The 17,378-nt window shown below is 34.5% G+C and overlaps 1 protein-coding gene across 1 annotated transcript in view; it reads left to right on the forward strand.

The window, feature by feature from the left end:
* The window catches only part of COL3A1 (collagen type III alpha 1 chain), a 63,272-nt gene that overhangs the window by 26,587 nt on the left and 19,307 nt on the right, over positions 1–17,378 (forward strand). The window contains exons 6-26 of the mRNA XM_072612630.1: positions 2,127–2,180; positions 2,641–2,694; positions 3,460–3,513; positions 4,061–4,114; positions 4,764–4,817; positions 5,631–5,684; positions 6,074–6,118; positions 6,301–6,354; positions 6,805–6,849; positions 8,189–8,242; positions 8,938–9,036; positions 10,277–10,321; positions 10,438–10,536; positions 12,391–12,444; positions 12,557–12,664; positions 13,370–13,423; positions 14,623–14,721; positions 16,285–16,338; positions 16,672–16,770; positions 16,876–16,929; positions 17,039–17,092. Of these exons, the coding sequence (XP_072468731.1) occupies positions 2,127–2,180; positions 2,641–2,694; positions 3,460–3,513; positions 4,061–4,114; positions 4,764–4,817; positions 5,631–5,684; positions 6,074–6,118; positions 6,301–6,354; positions 6,805–6,849; positions 8,189–8,242; positions 8,938–9,036; positions 10,277–10,321; positions 10,438–10,536; positions 12,391–12,444; positions 12,557–12,664; positions 13,370–13,423; positions 14,623–14,721; positions 16,285–16,338; positions 16,672–16,770; positions 16,876–16,929; positions 17,039–17,092 (1,341 nt within the window). The remainder of the gene's footprint in view (positions 1–2,126; positions 2,181–2,640; positions 2,695–3,459; positions 3,514–4,060; positions 4,115–4,763; positions 4,818–5,630; positions 5,685–6,073; positions 6,119–6,300; positions 6,355–6,804; positions 6,850–8,188; positions 8,243–8,937; positions 9,037–10,276; positions 10,322–10,437; positions 10,537–12,390; positions 12,445–12,556; positions 12,665–13,369; positions 13,424–14,622; positions 14,722–16,284; positions 16,339–16,671; positions 16,771–16,875; positions 16,930–17,038; positions 17,093–17,378) is intronic.

Here is a 17,378-nt window from a genome sequence, read left to right on the forward strand (position 1 = left end):
AGTCAGTAAATGTGACTCATTCCTGTAGGTCAATGTGATATTCTAATAACTTCCACACTCCAAAAGTTTGTTTTGTTTTTTTTTTTAACAAAGCACACATTACTTGTTTAGGCCCAATTGTAAATCTGTAAATGCCCATTAAATACCTCTGTCATACGGTGAGTTCAACCCCAGACAGTACAACTTCATCCATCACCCTGTTCCTTTTTTCTTGACTCTACCTTGACCAGATAGTGATATTCCAAAAAGTAACCTCCCTGTTACATTCAATTTTCATTCCTCTGTCTTTCAAGCAAATCAAACTAAAAATATCATTTATTGACAGTCCAGAGAAGATGCTAACAAGAAAACCAATGTTATTTCTAACCTCATTTTGCAGTTTTAGTAACATCATTGGAAAATAACATGCTTTATTTAACTCATAGCTGCTACATGGATGCAACCAGAGCTAGCTCAAATTATTTCTCTGATAAACTAAAAATTATACATGATCCTACAGGATTACCTTAACTAGCGTTGATGTCTTTCATATAGTCATCTTATGAGCGAATCTCACCTTTCACATGTATTGTCTCCTCCATTAGAATGCAAGCTCCTTAAGAGGAGAGATTTTCTTACTTTTCTGTATGGATGGCCAAAACTTGGCACAGTGCTTTGTACGTAGTAAATGCTTAATAAATGCTTTTCTTCATTCATTCATTCATTCATTCATTCATTCATTCATTCATTCTTTCATAATCACCTCCATTTTTACCTGGATATGTGCTTGATCTTCTAAACTGGATCAGAAGATTTTTCCAGCAAAGTTCAGGAACTCTAGTAAGAGCTACTCTACCAAAGGAAACAGTGAATTTCTGGTCACTTGTTTGTGGTTTTGACTGTTTTCTCCTGACCAATCTGTTATTGGGTCAACATTACATGGAATATTGGTGGCAAAATCTTGTTGATTCAATGAAAAATAAGACCTTTTGAAGTTAGCCTAAATTAAAGAAAATCTAATTGTCAGAAATAAGTTACAAATCTCATATAGTGACTTAAATTTCATGCAAATTAGTCAGTCAGTCAGCCATGATTTAAGTGCCTACTATGTGCCAGGCATTGTGCTAAGTTTTGGGAATTACAAAAAAGGACAAAACCCTAAATCAGAAGATAAACAAAAAATCAGCCACAAGTGGATATGGTTGAGGCATTACCATTTTCTTTACTGTTGTAACTAAATGATATGGGCCTTTCCATCTGATTTACAGTTGAAACTCCTGTATGTGTTGTCTCTCCTTGTTAGAATGTGAGCCCCCTGAGAGTAGAAATTGTTTCATTCTTCATCAACTATTGCACTTAGCACAGTGCTTTGTATTTAGTAAATGTTTAATGAATGTTTTTTCATACATTCATTTATTTATCTAAAAACACAATACTGTCATAATTTTAAAGATGTTTTAAGTCACTAGAGTAGAAAAATCACTGTTTCTTGAGTCAAAAGACCTCAGTTCAATTTCTATGGTTCTCCGAGGTCCACTACTAGTGGAGATTCTTACCTAATAAATATAGACACTTTTATGATACAGATGACCCTTCACCCAGTTCCCCTGTTTATGTTCTTTGTTTTAAGCATCCTTCCTCTATGACCATGGACCAATCTTTTAACCACTGTGGACCTCATTTAGGAAGATGGACAGGATGGCTTCTTGGTCACTTCCAATTCTGTATCTAGGACCCTCCTATAATTTGTCATCAATTATTTCCCTGGGGCAGCTAAGTGCAGGGCACCAGTGCAGGAGTCAGAAGGACCTGAGTTCAAATCTCACCTCAGACACTTGACACTCACTAGCTGTGTGACCTTGGGCAAGTCACTTAACCCCAATTGCCTCATCCTGGGTCATCTCCAGTCATCCTGATGAATATCTGGTCACTGGATTCAGATGGCTCTGGAGGAGAAGTGAGGCTGGTGACCTGCACAGCCCTCCCTCACTCAAAACAAGGTCAAGTGCAAGTCATGTCATTATTTCTCTGATGGCATGGTCTTCTTCGGCAATGAAGGACAAACACACACAGTTATTTCCCTAGTCTCTGAGTACAATGCTATTTATCTCTTCAAATAATAATTATTTTTCAACTAAATATTCTAGGGTCCCCCAGGACCTCCTGGTCCCCCTGGCGCAATTGGTCATCCTGGCTCCCCTGTAAGTAATAGAATTGATGTTTTCTTGATATAGAATGCATGATTCAGAACTGTAATCACTTCCTGTTTTTCTTTTGCCTTTTCCAACATAATAATGCTACGTGTATATTATTAGTAAGCAACATTTAATTCCTTTCCACTAATGATGATTAGTAGCATAGAAAAACAGTCATTATGGACTATTATATAATATTTTTATATTACATACTTTCAAATTCAAATATTTCAAATCTCATTTTATGGGAAGTGGTTTAATCTGATTTACTCATCAACTATTTCTCCTCTTATTTCATGAAAGAAGAGAAAAGGAAAAGCAATTCCATTATAATCATGTAATGTGCATTGAAATAAAATTTCTTACCTACATCAAGGAATCTGAATTATCACTAACTCTCTAATATAAATTTAGCAAATGGAAAAAAGTAACTGTTAAATTATGTGTATTCTCTGTTATCTATTAGGGTTCTCCTGGATACCAAGGTCCCCCTGGTGAGCCTGGACAAGCTGGTCCCTCAGTAAGTACTATTTGGGCATTTATTTAATTGACTAACACAGTTAATAAATAGTTTACTACATGATATTACCTTTATTCCCTTCTATTTTAATCAATATATTCAGATTTTCTGAAGACATCACAGTACTTAAATTTAAAAACAATTCTCTAATTTGTTTCTGGTAACTGGGCTTATTTTACATCTAATAATTTCTTGTGGTTAGTCGAATAGTTTTTAAATTTGAAAGGGCCATTTAATCCAGGTGACTGTCAGGTTAAGTCATCTGAGTCCAAATAATTCTCTGAGGCATACTGTCAATTGTAATTTTTTTCCCTAGTAAATGCAAGCCCCTTTGTGATGCTGAACATTCTCCCAATTTGCTCACCTGGTGTGCTTTATGTTTCAACATTTTTTGCCTTATTTCAATACAAGCAGAAGGAATCTGCATTTTTCTAAAAGTAGAAGTAGCCCTTTTTCACTCTCAACAATCCCGTGAGAATCATCTATGAGATATGTTTTGATGGCTCACAGAACTTTAATTTATCCCTGGAAATTACTTCCAGATTCAAGATATCAGTTTCCTTTTTTTGTCAGGACAATATGACAAGTAAGTTCCCTATTTTGGAAGTTAAATAAATATTAAAATTCTTTTTTTGGGGAAAAAATGTTTCCTCAGAGAAACAATACTGTATTTATCAACACCAAGATTAGTTTGGTTATATCTCCCCCAAAATTATAAGCACCTTTTATCATACTATGATGTTTATTCTTCTTTTCTAATTTCAGGGACCCCCAGGACCATCTGGTGCTATGGGTCCAGCCGGACCAGCAGGAAAAGATGTAAGTTACTAAAGGTTGAATATGGGACCAATAAAAGATCAATTCTATTAATAAAGTAACTTTGAGTTTAGATTATGTTAACACTACAGAAGGCAGCTAAGTAAACTCTGAGGTATCTTTTGAAATAATTATTTAACACCTTGACTATACTTCTTTTTGAATGTTTGCCAACCAAATTGATCTAGGGAGTGTACACAGATAATTCTATACAAAAAAATATACAGAGCACAATAACAAAAGCCCTCACCCCACCCACCCACCCCAGAGTTATAGTGAGGATCAAATCATGACATGTAAGACTCTTTGCAAACCTTAAAATGCTATATAAATGCTGGATATTGTTATTATAAATTGACTTTGGAATCCTGACTGTGTTGCCGGTGGGTCAGACTTGTTCTTCCTTAACCCCAAGTCTAGATTTGTGGAATTTCTCATAACATGATATGGGATGTTCCAAATACTACAAGATTTCTGTTCACCTACTGTAGCCATTGGTGAGGGCTACCACAAAAAACACATGTCCACATCATCTTCTTTTTCTTCTTAGGGTGAATCTGGAAGACCTGGACGACCTGGAGAACGTGGCTTGCCTGGAGCCCCGGTAAATACCAACCATCTGCAAACAAAGTTGCAGAATCCATAATTAAGGACAGATAAGCCTTTAGCATCTCTCTCTCTCTCTCTCTCTCTCTCTCTCTCTCACTACCCGCCCACACTCACACTACCCCCTCTCTCTCCCTCCCTTCTCCTGACCCTCTCAATTTGGAAGGGCTTTCAATATTAGATTATGGCTCTAGTGAAGGTTACAAATCGTAAAAATCCAAAATTTGCAAAGGACCTCAGCAAACCTTCAGTACATACATACACAAAAGGAATAGCTATTATATCATGCCCAGAAAGTGATCATCTAGATTCCCCTTGAAGACCTCTAAGGGAGGAGATCTCACCAGCTTTTGAGACAGACGCACTTCTAGTTAGCCCTCATTGTTTGGAAGTTTTTCCTGACATTTAGCTACACTTATCCCTTGTAATTTCCTCTCAGTTCTCTTTGTTCTGCCTCATAGAACCAAGTGGCAAAAGACTAATTCCTCCTGTGCATGACAGAACTTTTCCCATAGGGTCTTCTTTTCTCCAGGTTAGACATGTCCAGTGTGTTAAACTAATCCTTCTATGACTCAAACCCCCGTTACTTTTCTGGTTACCCTCCTTTGGAAACTCTCCAGCTTATAGATTTTATTCTTTTGTTTTAGGGTATCAAAGGTCCTTCAGGCATGCCTGGATTCCCTGGTATGAAAGGACATCGAGTAAGTTGAGTTTATTTCTAAGTTATCTATAAGTATGCTGCTGTTTGAATAACAATGAATTTTGATAAACTGAGGAAAATGATACCTTAAGGAGATTTCATTACTTACATGCAAATAGGTGGTCATTATAACATCTGTTATAAAATGTATTAAAAGGTAAAGTTTTTGTGGGAACATTCTAACAATGAAATGATTGCAATAATACATTGTAGTATGGGACAAAGTCCTATACACGTAATAGTTTTTTTAAAAGTTTTTTTTAAAGACAGCGTTTAAATTAAAGTCATTGGCATAATTATTGTATTGGCAAAACGAAAATGACTAAATAGCATTGATAACATTATTATCACTAATAGTAATAATGTGTATTCCTAATAATAACACTATTATCATTATTTTTGCTACTATCATGGCATAGTAAATGGAGAGCTGACCACAAAACCTGCATGGCCTGGATTTTAGAAGTCCTGCTTTTGATACAGACTAGCTATGTGACCCTGGGCAAGTCACATCCTTTCAGGGTTCTAGGAAAATCTGAGACATTAAATGCAGACAGGCTGTTGATATGAATTAGTACAGAGTTCTCTCATTGGAGAAATGTTAATGAAACCACAGGTTCACTCCCTACTCCTGTTAATGACATTATCTACTAAACTACTTAGTAATATTATACTAAAATACTACTAATAACTGATTTATAAAAGTAAGATCAATTCAAAGGAAAATCAGTACTAGTTTCAGTTAAAGACTGAGTAGATTCAATTGATTTAGTTAAGAATGAGTCAGCCTAATACTGTTTATGCTATCTTTTAGGGTTTTGATGGACGGAATGGAGAAAAAGGCGAACAAGGTGCACCTGGATTGAAGGTATGTAATTCACAATAAATGTAAATTTTTCATTTTCATTTTTAAAAATTAAATTTGGGAACCTATATTGGGATCTTTAGTTGTCAATATTTAAACAAATTCTATACTTCAAAAACTAAACAAGAGTGGACAAAATGAAGCAACATAATGTTTTTCAGAGACCTGATGTTTTAATGCCTTAGTTTTAAATAAAGAGGAATGCTAATTATACTTGCTGTTCACCTTTATTTTTTCTTTCTCATAAGAACTTATTAATGAGTTAAACAAAGTGTCAATGAAATTTGTGTAATGGAAAGTCTGCCCTGAGCAAAAATTGCCCTTTAGTTAGACACCAGAGTAGCTGACAAAAGACTGAAAATCCAATGTTCTTTTTTCCTTAAAAAAAACAGGGTGAAAATGGCCTTCCTGGTGAAAATGGATCCCCTGGCCCTATGGTAATTTTATTTTTTTTTGTATCACTCATTTCTAGTATTTCAATCACTTTAATCCTAGCTACGTTCTATGCAAAACAATTTTCTTATCTACAAATCTGTTTTATCTCAGGTTAACAATTATTTTAAAAGTTGATATCATATGCTTTATTTTCCTAAAAAGGCAATTATTATATGTTCCTTAGGGTCCAAGAGGTCTTCCTGGGGAAAGAGGACGACCTGGACTTCCTGGAAGTGCAGTAAGTACTTAAACACTTGCTGTCTGAAACTCAACCCACAGAAATCATTCCAATTTTAGTCTGGCTACATTTCTTATAAAAATCAATGGAAAAATTTGATCCCATGGAAAAATTTTACACAGAGATTTGATGAAAATTTGATTAGAATAATGGACCAGAGAATAGTTCATCATTAGTATCTATGCTTAGAATCAACATTTTTTATAATGTACTGATTTTATAAATGATTCTAGCCTAAAATTGATAGTTTCATAAAATCAGTGATGCTTAGGAACTGAAACCCATTTTGAAGAGTGCCACATGTTAGTAATTTTAAATTGATGAGAAGATTATATTCAACATAAATTATGCCATACTTGTAGTATTTTTTTTTACTTGTAACCAGGTTTGGGTTTTTTTTTTTTATTTTGAATGTCATATTTTAAGACAAATTTTATCACCTTTTTTTAGGGGTCTCGTGGTAATGATGGAGCTCCCGGAGCATCTGGTCAACCGGTAAGAAGTAATTTTTATATTAAATATTGCTTTTCCCCTTTGTTTTCAGTCTTAGACATCCTGGGTCAATTATATCCCAACTCAAACAGGAGAGGCTGGTAAAATTCCTAAATTTCTTACAGTGGAAGTCCTTCCTAACTTCATTTCAATGGTTTCTGGTGTTTTATATGCCAAGGGCTAGTAGAATGGAGAGTATGGGACCCCAGAGTGAGTAGAGCATGATATTGAAATAAATAAGGATCCAGGGTTTTAAATTTTTATGGACTTTTAATAAATAAAGACTTTGGATAGTAACATTTTATGGCTTTAAAGAACAATTGCTGGAAATTAGTAATCGATCTAAGGAATCAGAAATGACTAAATCTAGTCAGTCATTAATGCCTTCTACTCCATTTTCAACAACTTCACTATAATTTTCTTTGTGAAGAAGTCTTTGATTATGATATAAAATAGGGTATAAGAATAAAGATTAGGTTTGGGAGGCAATACATGAGTATCCAATTCGAGAGTCTTCCATTCACTATTACTATGACCTTAGACAAGTGACTTATACTCTCCTTGCCTCAGATTCTGTTGTGATTTTGTGATCTAGAAAATGTACAGAATAGCATCTATACTGTCTACCTAGGAAGTCAATCAAGTAGTTAAGGTCAAATGTGTAGTTCTCTAAATGATAATACAATTCTACGTATCGGTTAGAGTTATGACATTAAGTTAACAGTATCAATAAACTAACAACACATTTTCAAGCATTTTATCAAATGTTTTGTTGAGTATTCTTTTTTTTTCTGAAAAATGAAAGGCAAAGTTAATATTATTTTCTCTGTCCTGTACGTTACAGCAATTGTTTTATTCCTCAAAGCAGAATTATAAACATAATGCTAAATCCTATATAAACCCATATATGGGTGAGTTAATTAAGTAAGGAGGATTATATATAATTTGGATACTTTGAAACTAATATGCGCCCATTCCTAAGAATATCTAATTAAACTTGTACAAAGAAAGGGTCTTGCTAGACCCCAGATTTCTTAGAATGGAAAGGTCACATTGAAGAGACAATTTCCCATACTCCAATGTTTATATTTTTCTTCTGAATTAAAATAATATAATAATATTGAATATGATATGATATGATATGAATATAATAATATTGAACATGACATAGTACCATTCTAAATGTCTCAATCACACGATCCTAATATATCAGTCTACTAGAGACATTGCCTAGGATATGTTCTATATTTTTGGTAATGTAGAACTATATTTGAAGTTCTTGAAAGTTATTGCTAATTTGCTTGTATTTTACCTCTCATCAAATCCTATTTTTTTATTTCAGGGCCCTCCTGGTCCCCCTGGAACTGCAGGATTTCCTGGTTCTCCTGGTGCTAAGGTACTTTGAGACACATTTCTAAGGAAGCAAATAATATGTGTCTTGAAGGTTGAAGGGAGTGTGGATAGTTCTTTAAAGAAAATGGCTTTCTTTAATTGTTAAATGTCAAATTGAATGGAAATTTATCACATTCAATATCTTTTATGTTTGACAGTAAATAATGGATAGGGGTGCTTCAGAATAAATTTTTTAAATAGAAAAGATTTTATTTGCTGAAAAAAATTATTTTGTGGGGTATTCAGTGATTTCAAAAATTATTTTCTATTTCTTTTCTATTACAGAACTTTGCCTTTATATTACGGTTTTACTTCATTTCTGTTAACTCTTCAGGCTTTCCTTAGTTCTTATTTCTTCACACTGTGATGCTTTCTTTCTGTTTCCTAAAACCATCTGGGCAGCTATCTTCAATGTAGCACCCCTCCCCCATTCATTTTATATGTTAAAGATTTAGTGTAGACTTCTATGGAAATGCTTTAATTTGCTCTTGGGTAAAATGAAGGCTTTGGGAATCTAGAATGTTTGTACATTGCCTGATCCTATCAACCTATGAACTGGTGCTATACCATTTAATGGGGAAAAAAACTTTTATCATGTGTTTAATAAATACTCATTGACTTAACATGAAATAGTTTGTAAATTATTCAGAAATGGCAGTTGTACCTGGTTAACAACACCAGGTATTTTTCTCTTCTTAGGGAGAAAATGGGCCTGCAGGCTCCCCTGGTTCAAATGGTGCCCCAGGACAAAGAGGAGAACCTGGGCCTCAAGGCCATGCTGGTGCTCAAGGTCCTCCAGTAAGTACCATGTAGTATAGTTGATGTTTGAATGCATTTTTACAGTGGCACAAGAAAGCGTATGCTGCAGATTTTAAGCAGTTGCAGACTGCTATTTCATATCAAAAAACTACATACACAAGAGTGCATATGGGGCCCTAGTATCATATTATTACAAGCTGCTTTAAGATTATGGCAAACTTGAGCTCCCTTTGGGAGGATTTGATTAATAAAAATTTTAGCTCAAATATTTCTACACCGTAATATCTGATGATCATAGCCATCAGAAAATGCTTGTGACTGCTAATAAAACTGATGATAATTTAATTTATTTTAATTGATGAGAAACCTATAAACCACGTGAATTGGTGTCAAACCCAGCCCCTCACTATTTAGTACTCACAATACTCTTGATTACAGCCCCAAACCAAGTTAAAATGTAATTCAGAAATGTTTAATAAAATAAATAAAATATAATAGAACATAGCTAATGTTAATATGTGGCTTTCTAAATCAATATGTAGCCTGTAAAAATTCTTGTACAAGGTTTAGTGGCACCCATTTTAACTTGAGTTTGATACCACTGAATATATAACTAATGGTGAATTGGAAAGTTAGTAAATGTCAGTTAGTAACTGTCTATAAAAGATAACTAGACAACACAACATGATTTAGATTAAACTTTTATATGATGTTTAAGAATCCAGTAATTTAGAGAATACAAAGGCAACATATTGCAATAGATAGATAGAGGACATCCTTGGAGTCAAGAAGACTTGGGTTGATGACTTGCTGATGATTAGACATGTGACCATGAGAAAATTATTTAATCTCTAAGTGCCCCAGGTAGCTCTCTGAGACTAAAGATGAATTGCCTGTCTTCATTTGGAAGCAGTTCTGTAACAGGATTCACAACTCTGGTAACAGTAATGAAATAAATAATAGGTCTAGCATCCTCTCCTACCTATACCCTCTAAAAGGGCAAAGTCTATTTTATGCCTAATATATGCACATGATTATTTTTACCTGACCCACTTTAGTGAATATTTGCTACAGCTGCAAGAATTGATGATTTGGAATTAGCTTGGGGAGTAGGGGTGGAATCTATATATTTCTTTAGAAAAAAGTATTTTTTATAAATTAAAGTATTTTTAAAGTAGTTCATGTAGAAATTTGTTCTTTATTATTAATTCATTTTTGGTTTTCTTTCCATCCTTCCTTCCTTTCTCTTTCTTTCTTTTGTTTCTTTCTTTTTTGTCAGGGCCCTCCTGGAACCAACGGCAGCCCTGGTGGTAAAGGCGAAATGGTAAGTCTTCTCCAAAATATCATCTACTTTTGCTTAGGAACAAATCCTGTTGATCAGACATTAAAAAGAGAAGATGTCTTGATTGATTAATGTTGGTTTTCTTTGGTCATATACAGGGTCCCAGTGGCATGCCTGGACCTCCTGGATTAAGTGGGGCCCGTGGTCCTCCAGGAGCTGCAGGTACACCTGGCACTCCTGGACAGAGAGGTCCTGCGGTAAGTTTGCTTAAATTTTTCTTCAGGTCAGTCTTTTCGTTGTGTCTGACTTTTTGTGACCTCTGGACTTTTCCATGAAGTTTTCTTGGCAAAGATGCTAGAGTAGTTTGCCATTTCCTTCTTCATTGTGCCCCCATTTTGCAGATGAGAAACTGAGGCAAATAAGCATTAGGTGATTTGCCCAAGGTCACACAGCTGCTAAGTAACAAAGGCCAGATCTGAACTCAGGTCTTCCTGGCTCTAGGTCTGGTGCTGTATCCACTGTACCACCTAGATGGCCCAACTCTCCCTTCCTTCTCAGTAAGTTCTGGTTTGGTCTCATCATTTAAATTTTTTTTCAAATATTTATGTTTCCAAATGAACTCTTTTTGGCCTTGTTCATTTTTTCCAAATTTTAAAAGACTAAAACTGATCTAACTGAAAGTGATAAAAGCTCATCATTTCACTTATAGGGACCTGTAATTTCGTTGGTAAAGAAAATTCTCTGGATGCAAGGTTGGCTCTTTCTCTATAAAGTATGATATTGAAGAGTTGTTTAAAGTAGTGACAGCTTGAAGTGACTTGCTGATGGTCACATGATGAGTTTGTGTTAGAAGTAGGACCTGAATGTTCATCTTTCTGGCTCCATGATCAGCTTTCATTGCACAACACTGAGCTCCTTTAACTTCATTTATATTCCTGGTAAAATGAGATTTTAAGAATTTTGTAAAGACCCAAAAGTAAAGAGCAAAATGACAATATATTGCATTCCTTTGCTTACAGGAAGCCAAACTTACAGTAGGAAACTAAAAACAAATTTGAGACAAAGAACCCTGATTTTGTCTTGCTAGCAGCTCCAGAGGATATGTCTTTAAATATGACTTAGATGACCAATGCTTTAATTAGCTTCAGTTTTCTCATATGTAAAGTGAGTTAAAAAAGGTAGTACCTACCTCACAGAATTGTGTGAGGCTCAAAATAATCAACGTATGTAAAGTGCTAGAAGATATCAGTTATTATTTAGAAAATATTACAAATTTATGTGTAGTCTTTCCCCTAAAATATTTAGATATTATGTTCCAAGATATATTCCATATGATTTTTTTAAAATCTTCATGATTGTCATAGCTTCCTAAATGGCAACACTGTGGGCAAATTCAAAACAATGGCAGACATCATTGCTCTGTAATGAAAAGAAGTGGGTTCAGAATCTAGCTCTGATACTTCTAACTTGTATGTCCTTGGTCAGGTCATTTAACCTGATGCATAGGCCTCAGATTCTCAATCTTTAAAGTGAGGGTTTTGGGCTTTATGTCCTCTGGGGTCCCTTCCATTCATGACTGTAGTTACTATTTCATTTTTACTGAGGAAAAATGCTATGAATCAATTTTTAAGCTCCAAAAATTGCTGAAAGGTAAGTGTCTAATTAATGATATTTATGAATACTTTATAATAAAAAGAATTTAATTATGATCATACTGTTCAGTTTTCTCTAACATAAATCAGAAGAGAATTCAAGTTTACCTGTGTAAGAGCACATCATTCTGTGCACCACCCCTCTATTCCCATGTACCAGGGACAGATGGTTCTAATCAATCATGAGGATACGGTGATTATTATGAGGGTGGTGATGATATTGTCTTTTAAATACGAAATATTCAAGAAGATGATTGTATATTAGGAAAGTATCTGTTCTGTGTTGTTTCTTTAGTCTAAGTAATGGATCTAATGCTCTGTCCTTATTTGAGATTTCCTAGTCAAGGAGGAAGAAATCACTAAACAAAGAATTATTCAAACAAATCTTCAAATCAAATCACTACTTTTATTAATTCTCTAGGCCTTTAATAAGTTTTTGTTTGTTTTTTCTTGCTGTAGGGTGAACCTGGTAAAAATGGTGCCAAGGGAGAGCCGGGTGCAAGAGGTGAACGTGTAAGTATTTTCCTTAGTGAATATGAATTTTTTAAAAAGAGGTCATATGTTTTAAGAACTGAATAATGCAATGAAGTCCGGTCAATTGCTCTTATTCCTGGATCTATTTTAGGGTGAAGCTGGTATTCCAGGTCAACCAGGGGCTAAAGGTGAAGATGGCAAAAATGGTAACCCAGGAGAACCAGGTGCAAATGGAGTCCCAGGATCTCCAGGAGAGAGGGTAGGTTCCAGCACATAGTCATTAAATGATTATATTCACTATTATGAAATTATTGATTGTTAGCTCATCAGTGAACTATTTATTTTCCTATGCTGAGTGCCCAACCTTAAATATGGCTTTGAAGGACAACCCAGGTGTGACAACACAAGATAATAAGCAGGGCTGATTATACACATATGGCATAGGTTAAATGATTTCTCTGCCCCTATACAGGCAGGTATAGATTAAAGTAGGTAAAGATGGATCTGTATATAAATGGAATGAGAGATTTTTCATGTGACAGTGTACTGTAAAAATAGTCAACCAAACATTTTGAGTCTCTGATGAAAAGGAGGTAATTTGTTTGAGACCAAACTTAGGGACCAAAATGGTATTTTAATAAACTCAGTATGGAAATTTAATATTGGAGCCTATAGCCAAATGAAACATCATTCTCAGTTTTTCTTAGTCACCCTTTACTTTCAATGATGCTTCTAGAATACCCTGCTCTGGTTAGAAAATAATATATGCCTTCAACTCCTATTCTACCTGAGTAGAGAATTCTCAGGACTACAGCCTTTCTAGAAGGTTATCATTTGGACATAAGTACAGAAACCAAAATGCCAAACATTTATATATGTCTTAGATTTTTGGTTGCCTTTCCACTTCCAAAATTTTTGATAACTTTCCCTTTCATATGAAATATTTCACTTTACTACTTTTCAGGGAGCCCCTGGATTCCGAGGTGCTGCAGGAAGCCCTGGTACTCCAGGTGAAAAGGTAAAGAGTGTGTGTGTGTGTGTGTTTGTCTTTCAAGGACTCCTTTGTTAGTCTATGATATTTCCAAGAATAACTTTTCTACATACATAAATACACAGTACTAAAAAGGAAACCAATTATATTGAAATAAAGTTGTCAAACTATTCTTTTTAAAAAAAAGTCCTTAAACCTCTTTTAAGAAACCATGATCTATAGCCTACCTCAGAAAATCAGGAAGGTCTCTACCTAGGAAGTTTCAGGAAAATGACTGTGTATTGATCCATTGCTAGAGAACCAACCTAAGGTGAAAAAAATGAGACTGACAAAATAGGAAAAGTCAAAAGAAAAGAAAAAGAACTCGGATTTTCCATAATTCTATTCTACTGATTTAATAGTGATCACAACCAAGTACAAGATTACTCCCAATGATATTTCTAATTTCCTTCAATAATTCTTCTACCTTCCACCTTTCATAATTGATGAGGTCAATCATGATAGAAACAAAAGCCTTCTACTGAAGGCTTATGGGCACTACCATCCTTCTAGAGTCTCTACTTCCCAACCTCAAAATCATCCTCAATTCTTAACTCTACCTCTTCCCAATCCAATAGATTGTCAAGTTGCATTAATTCTACCTCCTCAGCATCTCTGAAATCCTTGACCTTCAGTACTTATTTAGTACCTATTATTCACATCTACCTATAGACACAAGAGATTTAAAAAAGTGAAAAAATCTCATTGTCTGCCCTCAGAAAGAGATAAAATATTTTATGAGATCATCATTTTTCTTAGAAAAACAGGGGTAATCCCATTACAATAACCATCAACAGAGAGTGTTCAAATCGAACTGTATTCATGCATTAAGTTTTGCTTTTCATGAGTAGGTCATTGGCTAAGTTTGGGAATCTTCTTGTTCAATAGAGATTTAGTTGCCTTGGTGTTTATAATCATAAAGCAGGACTTTATGTCTTTTAAAAACATAAAGACTTCTAGTCTAGTAAATGTGTATTGTTTCTGTAAGATAGTATTGCCAATTTTGCAATGCAATTAATAAATACATTTTGCAGTAAATTTCTGTACAGCAACTTCATGAACTTATCTAAGACTTACAGGCAAAATGAGGTTCACCATCAGCATATTTCAAATAGTGATGATTTGGGAGTCAATATTGATTACCATTTTGTTTATTCATCTTAATCTCATACTATTTAACCAATAAGGGCCCTGCTGGTGAGCGTGGTGGTCCTGGTGCTCCAGGCCCTAGAGGACCCGCTGGTGAACCCGGACGTGATGGGAATCCCGGAAATCCAGGACAACGGGTAGGGTGAAAAGTTTTATTTGAATATGGACTTAACAAAGACATTTGTAGAAAACTGAAATGTTCGACCAAACTAGTCCTTTCTAAAAGTTCAAGACACTTCGAAATTTTAAAGCTATGTTTTTAAATGAAAATTTGTCAAGCTTGTTGCTGCCAGATTGACACAAGCTCTGAATTCTGGAGGTACAGTCAGCTACTGTGGGTATCACTAAAGTATGTCTCTATGCTCCCTTCAAACACTCAGGCACTCTCATCATTCATTTCTCTGTTACAAGATTCAAGGCAAGAATCTATACCTAGGACTTCTGTTCATGAATCAAACATGAAACTAGCTATATGACCTTAGGAAGGGCATTTAAATACTGTCTTATTTCTCATATTGGACTAATTAATAAGGTTTATTAGAATGGTGATATAAGAGGATAGAATTTTTCATTATACTTTATTTTTTCAATTAACAAGCATTTATCTTCTTTCTTACTCCCTCAATTTAAAAGAAAAAAGAAAGAAAAAGTGATTCTAACAATGACACTTAGTTAAGAAAAACAGGTTCCCACGTTGCCAATCTCCAAAACTGTATGTCTTATTCTACATCTTGAATCCATCACTTCTCCCTCAGAAGATGGACAGCATAGTTACCCATCAGTTGTTTTGAATCATAATTGGTTATTGAATTTCCCAGAGATCTTAAATCATTCAGATTTTCTTGTCTTACAGCATTATTATTGTATAAATTATTCTACTGGTTGTCATTTCCTTCACTGTGAATCAATTTATATAGGTCTTTCCAAGTTTTTTTTAACATTTCCCTTTTGGAAATGTTCAATTTTTTAAAAGTTCTTTGGAAAGTTCAAAGCACTACAACACTATACTGTGATTGTCATGATTTAGTGGTGATACTTATCCCAGTTCTTTGAGATGCAGCGGATCAGTGAAAGATTTTTCAGCAGATTTGCTATTGCAATCACAATGAAATTTCAAGATCTCTTCTTTAAGAAACTGTGATATATTTGATAGCCTACAGAGGGGCAATAGTTTCTCCAGGTGTTGTCTTATTCTGACAGCTGGAGGTAAGCTAAGAGGCTCATTGTTCCTTATCTAACTTCTATCTCCATTTTTGACTGTGCAGCAACCTTAGTTTTTCTATTATTGAAAGAAGAAAAGAAAAACTAAATACTTGCAGTGAGTCTAATCTCCAGGCTTACATGTGAATAAAGAAGAATTAAGTAATTTTCCCTGAGATTTTTAAAACAGGATCACTCTCTATCTCTCTGGGAGAATTTAAATGAAACCCTGTCTAGACTCTGCTAAATTCTTTTTGGGGTTGAACTAGATGACATCTAAGGTTTCTTCTAATAAATCTTACTGGGAAACTGTGATCAACACAATTGTATATAGCTCTGACTGTTATCAATATACTGTATGGACATGAAAATATGTGTAAAGTTATTGAATTAACTATAAATACTTCTCACAGTTAACATATGACCATGTATGCTTGAATACTGTACTTTAGAAACTGATTTTTGACAATCATGTAATTTATTGATCTCATCAAATTCAGGGTTTACCAGGAAGTCCAGGAGGCCCAGGTTCTGATGGCAAACCAGGCCCACCCGTATGTATATTTCATATATCTCATTCTATATACTTAGTGCCTGAAATGTGTTATGTCTACATGTGAATATATATATATATAATACATACATATGTTAGAGTAGCCAAAGTGTACATTTATTTATTTGTGCTAACTCATAATTAGTTTAGAATAGTAACCATTGATATTGAAATAATCACTCATTAATAAATTTAATTAATCAAATTAGTAATTAATAAAAGAAATACAATTTAGTATTAATTGTATTACAATTAAGAATCTAATTACTCTATTATCACATCACCTATTTTTATTTTGTTCTCCAGATGTTCACCTTTCTATTTCTCTCATTAGGGCAGTCAAGGAGAATCTGGTCGAGCTGGTCCCCCAGGCCCATCTGGTCCCCGAGGTCAACCTGGAGTCATGGGTTTCCCTGGTCCTAAAGGCAATGATGTGAGTCAGTTATATGACTGGCACTTTTCTTGTGGGATTGCAAGTAGTTAATTAGTAAAAAAATAAAAATAAAAAAAAATAACCTGACCTTTTCTTCTTTTTTAGGGTCCACCCGGAAAGAATGGAGAACGAGGTAACCCTGGAGGTCCCGGTCCCCAAGTATGTTGTATTTATCATATTTAATTATATTTATGTAATCATATAATTTTTTGCCCTCTAACCAGTTCTACTAAGATCTGCCACTCCAATCATCTCTTTTATTTCATAGGGTATTGCTGGAAAGAATGGTGAAGCTGGACCTCCAGGTCCTCCAGGATCTGCTGTAAGTTTATTTATGTATTTAAAAAGAGGAAGGAGAATTTGCTAGATGGAACTCCAAACCCTTCATCATTATTATCTTGTGATAAGAAAATCTAGGAATCATATAAACTCTAATACTTTACAAAATCTAGGAATCATATGAATTAACACTTTGCAACTACAGTTAAGTAAAACAGTTTTGGAACTGGTATACTGAATAAACTTCATTAATATAATATCAGTTTCATTAATGAAATTGAACAAATAACTGATATATGTTCTTACATTCCATAAAATGCATATACCTT

This window comes from Notamacropus eugenii, chromosome 5 (assembly GCF_028372415.1).
Source record: "Notamacropus eugenii isolate mMacEug1 chromosome 5, mMacEug1.pri_v2, whole genome shotgun sequence".
NCBI classification, from domain to species: domain Eukaryota; kingdom Metazoa; phylum Chordata; class Mammalia; order Diprotodontia; family Macropodidae; genus Notamacropus; species Notamacropus eugenii.